This window comes from Hylobates moloch, unplaced genomic scaffold, assembly GCF_009828535.3.
Source record: "Hylobates moloch isolate HMO894 unplaced genomic scaffold, HMol_V3 SCAFFOLD_4, whole genome shotgun sequence".
NCBI classification, from domain to species: domain Eukaryota; kingdom Metazoa; phylum Chordata; class Mammalia; order Primates; family Hylobatidae; genus Hylobates; species Hylobates moloch.
Genome location: NW_026652279.1, coordinates 40,218,651 through 40,227,899, shown reverse-complemented (window position 1 = coordinate 40,227,899; position 9,249 = coordinate 40,218,651). Strand labels below are relative to the sequence as shown.

The 9,249-nt window shown below is 42.4% G+C and overlaps 1 protein-coding gene and 1 pseudogene across 6 annotated transcripts in view; one reads left to right on the top strand and one right to left on the bottom strand.

Moving 5' to 3' along the window:
* POLQ (DNA polymerase theta) overlaps window positions 1–9,249 on the bottom strand; it is a 126,946-nt gene that overhangs the window by 65,258 nt on the left and 52,439 nt on the right. For all 6 annotated transcript variants that reach the window (XM_032150061.2, XM_032150060.2, XM_032150065.2 and 3 more), the window contains 3 exons: window positions 5,763–5,956; window positions 4,102–4,226; window positions 1,352–1,595 (listed from right to left, as the gene is read on the bottom strand). In XM_032150061.2, the coding sequence (XP_032005952.1) occupies window positions 1,352–1,595; window positions 4,102–4,226; window positions 5,763–5,956 (563 nt within the window). The remainder of the gene's footprint in view (window positions 1–1,351; window positions 1,596–4,101; window positions 4,227–5,762; window positions 5,957–9,249) is intronic.
* Window positions 1,875–2,782, top strand: LOC116466884 (large ribosomal subunit protein eL8-like; annotated as a pseudogene).

Here is a 9,249-nt window from a genome sequence, read left to right as displayed (position 1 = left end):
CCTCCCACACAGATTAAGGTCTCAGAGCTGGGAGTCAGGTTTAAAGTGAGTGGGAGGGAAGAAACACTAACTGGAAATGAGATTGATGCTTCCATCTAGAACAAATTGTTTAATACCTGAAAATAAAACTGGTTGTTGGTACCTGAAAGTAATTAAATACCTATAGAATCTGCCTGAGATTTCGTATAAGAGTGAGTTCAAAAAAACAGTGGTAGAAAAAACAATTAAGCTATTCCTTGATTTATATAGTGAGTCTAGCCCATTCAATAAATTGGTTATTCAGACATACACACAAAAAAATAATCAAGGAATCTTCTCACAAATTGTTTTGAGGGACACTAGCATTCCAAAGAACATTTCAGAGGAATATATTTTAAAATGCTCTTGCCTAAAGTGTAAGATGAGCCCGAGATATATAATGAAATCACATCAAAATTATCAAAATCCATCAAAGCAGATCAAAATCAAAATTCATCAAAGCAGAAAGCATTGATACCAAACTTTTGCTCAGTACTTTTTTTTTTTTTTTTTGAGACACGATCTTACTCTGTCACCCAGGCTGGAGTTCAGTGGCACTATCAGGGCTCACTGCAGCCTCGACCTCCAGGACTCAACCAACTCTCCAGCCTCACATCCCCAAGTAGCTGGGACTATAGGCACATGCCACCACGCCCAGCTATTTTTTTTTTTTTTTAATTTTAGTATCGATGAGCTCTTGCTATGTTGCCCAGGCTAGTCTTGAACTCCTAAACTCAAACAATCAGCCTCAGCCTCCCAAAGTACTGGGATTACAGGCATGAGTCACTGTGCCCAGCCCCACTCAGATGTTCTAGTAGGAATGTTTTTAAGTCATGTATTATTTTTAAAATATGCAAAATAAAAAGTAATCTGTGGCCGGGCGTGGTAGCTCACGCCTATAATCTCAGCACTTTGGGAGGCCAAGGCGGGTGGATTGCCCTGAGGTCAGGAGTTCAAGACCAGCCTGGCCAACATGGTGAAACCCCGTCTCTACTAAAAATACAAAAATTAGCTGGGCCTGGTGGTGGGTGCCTATAATCCCAGCTACTCGGGAGGCTGAGGCAGGAGAATCGCTTGAACCCAGGAGGAGGAGGTCGCAGTGAGCCAAGATCGCACCATTGCACTCCAGCCTGGGTAACAAGAGTGAGACTTCATCTCAAAAAAAAAAAAGTAATCTGCAACGGGGAAAAAGTAGCCATATTTTCTTCCACTTACACCAAGTATATAATAAGATTATTTAAGAGAAAAATACTTTAATACATTATCTATTATTTTAAAATTGACATGATGCTTTTTATTTAATAAGCCCATGTAGGTAAAGGTATTTTCTTACCTTTTGAAAGGCACAGCATTTTTCAGAATCACCTCCACCTCCACAATATTTGCTCTTGCAAGGTCTGCCACAGTATGAAAGCCAGAAGCATAGAGAACCCTGGCTCTCTGAGCATTCAGTAAGGATACCCGAACCAGGTCACACAGCTCCCTCTGGATGCCAAACGTAAGACGCTTCTGAAATTGGGAAAGTAGCAGTTCCATATTGTGCCAGCCCAGACGGTTGGAAAATACTGTAATCATCCCTAGAACATTCATAGAATATTTGTTGAATTCAATTTTTTTTACAGACGAATTCTCCATTTCGTTAGACGTATTTATATTTTCTTTTGTTTTATCCCTGCAAAATTGTAAGATTTAACAAGGCCCAAGACGTAAGTTAACAAGGGAGCAGATATATATTAAGAGCCTTAACTAATTGGACAATAAATGTGCTAATTTTATGAGATGACATTAAATGTCATCTTATTTATTCTTAATCCTCAAGTTAACACATGAAAACTGAGGCAGAGCACATAAACACAAAACAAACAAGAAGCCCTCACCCTAATTCACTCCTCTCTCTCTCTCTTTCTTAAGCAAAAGAGAACTCTTAAAAACATGTAAAGGTCTCTCTCCTCCCGCCGCCCAAGATGCCAAAAGGAAAGAAGGCCAAGGGAAAGAAGGTGGCTCCGGCCCCTGCTGTCGTGAAGAAGCAGGAGGTAAGAAAGTGGTGAATCCCCTGTTTGAGAAAAGGCCTAAGAATTTTGGCACTGGGCAGGACATCCAGCCCAAAAGAGACCTCACCCGCTTTGTGAAATGGCCCCGCTATATCAGGTTGCAGCGGCAGAGAGCCATCCTCTATAAGCAGCTGAAAGTGCCTCCTGCGATTAACCAGTTCACCCAGGCCCTGAACCGCCAAACAGCTACTCAGCTGCTTAAGCTGGCCCACAAGTAGAGACCAGAGACAAAGCAAGAGAAGAAGCAGAGGCTGTTGGCCTGGGCCGAGAAGAAAGCTGCTGGCAAAGGGGACGTCCCCACCAAGAGACCACCTGTCCTTCGAGCAGGAGTTAACACCGTCACCACCTTGGTGGAGAACAAGAAAGCTCAGCTGGTGGTGACTGCACACGACGTGGATCCCATCGACCTGGTTGTCTTCTTGCCTGCCCTGTGTCGTAAAATGGAGGTCCCTAACTGCATTATCAAGGGGAAGGCAAGACTGGGACATCTAGTCCACAGGAAGACCTGCACCACTGTTGCCTTCACACAGGTGAACTCGGAAGACAAAGGCACTTTGGCTAAGCTGGTGGAAGCTATCAGGACCAATTACAACGACAGATACAATGAGATCCACCGTCACTGGGGCAGCAACATCCTGGGTCCTAAGTCTGTGGCTCGTATCACCACGCTCAAAAAGGCAAAGGCTAAAGAACTTGCCACTAAACTGGGTTAAACGTACACTGTTGAGTTTTCTGTATATAAAAATAATTAAAATAATACAAATTTTCAAAAAAAAACATGTAAAGATGTTGGGCGCGGTGGCTCACGCCTGTAATCCCAGCACTTTAGGAGGCCGAGGCAGGTGGATCACGAGGTCAGGAGACCGAGACCATCCTGGCTAACATGGTGGAACCACGTCTCCACTAGAAATACAAAAGAAAATTAGCCGGGTGTGGTGCCGGGTGCCTGTAGTCCCAGCTACTCGGGAGGCTGAGGCAGGAGAATGGCATTAACCTGGGAGGCAGAGCTTTCAGTGAGCCGAGATGGTGCCACTGCACTCCGCCTGGGAGACAGAGCGAGCCTCCGTCTCAAAAAAAAAAAAAAAAAAGAGTGAGTCCCTCCCTTCTTACCACTATCTCTTCTCATCTTCCCCGCGGTACTCCCTCATAAGCACATATCTTCATGATGAAACCTATTATACATATAACACACCCTCTTGTAGCCCATAGTTTCCTTCTTAAGGGCTTGTAAGGATTCCTTAGTAAAATCAGACCCAGAATTTCTCGTTTGCTTAGGGTTTAATACATTAAGGCAGACCACTGGGTCCTTAGATCATTTTTATAACAGTCAGACAGGAGTTCAGAAATCCCTCTCCATCTTCCATCCTTCTCCTCAACAATATGTATTAATCAGTACCTTTTTTTTTTTTTTTTTTTTGAGACAGAGTCTCGCTGTGTCACCCAGGCTAGAGTGCAGTGGTGCAATCTCAGCTCACTGCAACCTTCGCCTTCCGGGTTCAAGCAATTCTCTGCCTCAGCCTCCCGAGTAGCTGGGATTACAAGCACCCACCACCACACCTGGCTAATTTTTTGTATTTTCAGTAGAGATGGGGTTTCACCATCTTGGCCAGGCTGGTCTTGAACTCCTGACCTCATGATCCACCCGACTCGGCCTCCCAAAGGAGGCCTGGGATTACAGGCATGAGACACCGCGCCCAGCAATCAGTACCTTAATGAGAAAGGGGAGACCACAGAGAACTTTGTTTCTGTTTTTTCTTGCAACAGGAAAAAGAAAAGGAAAACAGAAAGGAGGATAGTCAGCAGGTTGCTAAGGAATAGAGGCCAAGACATTCAGCTAGTTACCAATCCTCTGTAACATGGTACTGAGCCCTGAGGAGCCATAGTTTTGAATTTTCTGATGATGGCAAGAACTGTACAAAATTATAGCACTTTTAAAGAAGCCTACAATAAAATGGAATTTGAAAAAAAAGTAATCTTAACTCGACTTCAAATCACAATATTAAATAAATGTGAAACCCTTTGTTTAACTGACCTGCATAAACAGCAGCTGACTGTTGCAAAGATTGAATCTGTCCACGATTGCATCCATATTTCTGATTAATTTCCCTTAAGGGAACTTCACTGATTAAATCTAATAGCACAAGACTGGTGAAAAACCTGGGAATAAATCATCAAAAGCATGGTAAGAGATCCTTCACGTCTACTAGGAGATACAGTGTGTGCTGAAAAATGACTAAGAACTGGAAAGGCAACAGAGGGCTTATATAATACATTGTGGTGAGATTCTTAATAGAAAATAGGGTTACTGGACAAAGATTGAGATCAATGCTTGCAAAGCAAGTTTTGACATGCATTAGTACTATAGTAAAGAACTAATGTCTGTATAACAAAAAGTTGCCCATATTCAAAACTGCTGCTAACAAGAAATGAGACTTGGTTCAAGAAATGTGATGACACAAAAATTTAAAAGATAACTTGATGTACAGCTACATGTATATCATTACTCCAATAAAATGACAATATAAATATAGCATCCAATTTTGATTTGAAAGGCAATGGTAGCAAAAGTAATCCAAGTATATAAATCCTTATAAAATTTATACTTAACCATATTATAAATAATATACTAGAGACTTTTTAAGAAAAATCATTTCATTATATTTCTTTTTTTTTTGAGACGGAGTCTCACTCTGTTGCCCAGGCTGGAGTGCAGTGGCGCAATCTTGGCTCACTGCAACCTCCATCTCCTGGGTTCAAGCAATTCCCCCACCTCAGCCTCCCAAGTAGCTGGGATTACAGGTGCGCACCACCACAAATGGCTTTTTGTATTTTTAGTAGAGACAGAGTTTTACCACATTGGCCAGGCTGGTCTCAAACTCCTGACCTCAAGTGATCCGCCTACTTTGGCCTCCCAAAGTGCTGGGATTACAGGCGTGAGCCACTGCACCCAGCCAATTTCATTATATTTCAAAGAAGCTAACAGCCTGTACCAATTTTTCCACCTGAATCTTTTAATTAGCTCTTCTTCTCTATTGGTAATTAATCACTTTTAAGCATGATATAAAGCATAACCCCAGGTGAAGTCACAGTAAGTTGGTGGTTCTTCTGATCAACACCTTTTTTACAAAAGAGAGGTAATTAAATATTCTACTTTAAAAGATAAGATCTTTATATATAATGGCTGCTAAACTGTGAGCTGCAGAAAGAAACTAAAATACCAATAAATTTAGTAAATATAGAAAACTTGCCAGGCGTGGTGGCTCACGCCTGTAATCCCAGCACTTTGGGAGGCGGAGGTTGGCGGATCACCTGAGGTCAGGAGTTTGAGACCAGCCTGACTAACATGGAGAAACCCCATCTCTACTAAAAATATAAAATGAGCCAGGCGTGGTGGCACATGCCTGTAATCCCAGCTACTCAGGAGGCTGAGGCAGCAGAATCGCTTGAACCTGGGAGGCGGAGGTTGCGGTGAGCCGAGATCGTGCTATTGCACTCCAGCCTGGGCAACAAGAACAAAACTCCATTTCAAAATAAAAAAAAGAAAAGAAAAGAAAAAAAAGAAAACTGAAAAATCTTATACTCTGCCAAAATTTTGATTTTATTGACAATGAAAGTGACTGCAATAAACTGGGCATCTACTACATGCAAGACACTGTGTTAAATACCGGAGAGCCCAGAGACCTTGACGTTTACCTTTTATGGATGGCCATTTGTCGATGCTGTCTCTCAGTTCTGGCTACTACTTTTCCTTTCACACAACGGGCCAAGAACCCCTCTTCAACTCCCACTAGCTCTGCCACCCTTTTCATTGAAGTTGGCAACTTCTCCCATAAACAGAAAAATCGATACCAATCAATAGTAGTCCAATCCTCAAACATAGGTGTAACCTAAAAGGAAGAAGTATTATTCATTAACTAAAACTATTATATTACAAAAAACCATTATACACAACCTTCATATTAAAGACAAAAGCCAGGCATGATGGTATGCCCCTGTAGTCTTAGCTACTCACTACTCAGAAGGCTGAGATGGACAGATGGCTTGAACCCAAAAGTTTGAGGCCACAGTGAGCTATGACTGTGCCACTGCACTCTAGCTCAACTGACCAGGTGAGACTCTGTCTTTAAAAAAATGAAATAAAATAAAATAAATAAAATGGCCGGCTGTGGTGGTTCATGCCTGTAATCCCAATGCTGTAGGAGGCCAAGGCAGGAGGATCGCTTGAGCCCAGGAGTTTGAGGCTGCAGTAAGCTATGACTGTGCCACCGCACTCCAGCCTGGGCAACAGAGCAAGACTCCATCTCAAAAAAAATTACAATAAAATAAAATTACTTAAAATAACAAGACAAAGGCCTCAGGATTTACAAAAATGTCTAACTGTGATAATACCTCATTCATATGGAAACATCATTTATTCACAAACAATGCACTGCCAGGACAAATGGAAAGAGATCACTAAGCATACAAACTGGATTTTATAGAACCCAAGTCTTTTTTTTTTTTTTTTTTTTTGAGACAAGGTCTTGTTCTATCATCCAGGCTGGGATCCAGTTCACGGCAGCTTCAACCTCCTGTGCTCAAGCAATCCTCCCACCTCAGCCTCCCAAGTAGCTGGGGCTACAAGGTGAGTGCCACCACGTCTGCCTAATTTTTTAATTTTTTTGGTGAAACTGGGTTTTATTCTGTTGCCCAGGTTGGTCTCAGACTCCTGGCCTCAAGCAATTCTCCTGCCTCAGACTCTCAAAATGCTGGGATTACAGGCATCAGCCACTGCACCTGGCCAGAACCTAAGTTTTTAATTATAGACACTTCTAATATCAATATTCTAACTGTAGGTACAATCTTAAGTATTCTGAGTAATTGTCAAGAAAGAATCAATAACATAGAGGAGATAAGGGAAGAAAGAATCAATATTCAGAGTTGATATATTACCCAAAATGTCAAGATTCAACAAAAATTATGAAACATATAAGAAATAGGAAAGTATGTCTCAAACACAGGGGGAAAAGCAAGCAAAAGTAATAAAAAGAAATACCTTTGAGAGGGTCCAGCTATTGAAATAAGACTTCAAAGCAAAATTATAAATATGGTAAAAACAAAAACAAAAACCATGCTTGAAGTAAAAGGCATGATGCCAATGTCTCATTAAGTAGAGAATACAATAAAGAGAAAATTATTTTTAAAAGAACCAAATGAAAATTCTGGAGTTAAAAGTACAATAACTGGCCAGGCAAAGTGGCTCATGCCTATAAACCCAGCACTTTGGGAGGCTGAGAGGGGAGGACCACTTGAGCTCAGGAGTTCGAGATCAGCATGGGCAACATGGTGAAACACTGTCTCTACAAAAAAATACAAAAATTAGCCAGGGATGATGGCACATGCCTGTGGTCCCAGCTACTTGGTAGGCTGAGGTGGGAAGACTGCTTGAGCCCAGAAGGTCAAGGCTGCAGTGAGCTGTAATTGTGCCACTGTACTCTTGTTTGGGCAACAGAGCAAGAACCTGTCTCAAAAAAAAAAAAAAAAAAAAAAAAAAGTGCAGTAACTAAAATGGTATTATGTTGCCCAGGTTGGTCTTGAACTCAAATAACACTCCTGCCTTGGCCTTGGCCTTGGCCTTCCAAAGTGCTAGGATTAAAGGCGTGAGCCACAAAACCTGGACCTAAAATGGATAATTTACTAGAGAGATCAACAGTATATCCAAGCTGGCATAAGAAAGAATCAGCAAACATGAATAGCTTAATACAGACTATGCAATCTGAAACAGGGAGAGGAGAAAGCAGAAAAAATGAACAGAGCCTTAAAGGAATATGGGAAACATTAACTGTACCAACATATGCATGAGTACCAGGAGAAGACAGAAAGAAAAAGGAAAATCATCTGAAGAAATTATGGCTAAAAGTATTCCAAATTTGATGGACATTAACCTACATATCCAAGAAACTCAGTGGACTCCAAGCAGGATACATACAAAGACATCCACACAAAGACGCCTCACAGTCAAAACATTAAAACTGAAGAAAAAGGCCGGGCGCGGTGGCTCACGCTTGTAATCCCAGCACTTTGGGAGGCCGAGGCGGGCGGATCACGAGGTCAGGAGATCCAGACCACGGTGAAACCCCGTCTCTACTGAAAATACAAAAAAATTAGCCGGGCGTGGTGGCGGGCGCCTGTAGTCCCAGCTACTCGGAGAGGCTGAGGCAGGAGAATGGCGTGAACCCGGGAGGCGGAGCTTGCAGTGAGCCGAGATTGCACCACTGCACTCCAGCCTGGGCGACAGAGCGAGACTCCGTCTCAAGAAAAAAAAAAAAAAAACTGAAGAAAAAAAATCTTGAAAATAGCAAGAAAAAGTCATCATATGTAAGAGAAACCTGATAAGATTAAAAGCTTACTTCTCACCAGAAACAAGAAGGCCAAAAAATGCAGTGAGATGACATATTCAAACTGCTCAAAGAAAAAAAAAATCTGTCAACTAAACATTGTTTTTTCTTTTGAAACAGGGTCTGGCTCTGTCACCCTAGCTGGAGAGCGGTAGCACGATCTCAGCTCACTGCAACCTCCACCTCCTGGGCGGAAGCCATCCTCCCACCTCAGCCTCCCAGGTAGCTGGGACTACAGACGCATACCACCACACCTGGCTAATTTTGTATTTTTCTGGTAAAGACGGAGTTTCACCATGTTGCTGGTCTCAAACTTCTGGGCTCAAGCTATCCACCTGCCTCAGCCTCCCAAAGTGCTGGGATTACAGGCATGAGCTACCATGCCCAGCCTCAACTAAGAATATTATATAAAGGAGAGTTATTTTTCAAAAATAAAAATAACACAAACATTTCCAGATAAACAAAACCTGAGAAAATTTTGCTAGCAAATCCATTTTATAAGAAATGCTAGCCAGGCGCAGCGGCTCAGGCTGGGGGGGGGGGGGGGGTGTTGGATCACTTGAGGTCAGGAGTTCGAGACTACCCTGGTCAACAACATGGCGAAACCCTGTCTCTACTAAAAATACAAAAAAAGGTAGCCAGGAGTAGTGGCACATGCCTGTAATCCCAGGGACTTGGGAGGCTGAGGCATGAGAATTGCTTGAACCTGGGAGATGGAGGTTGCAGTGAGCAGAGACTGCACCACTGCACTCCAGCCTGGGCAACAGAATGAGACTCTGTCTCCAAAAAAAAAAAAAAAAAAA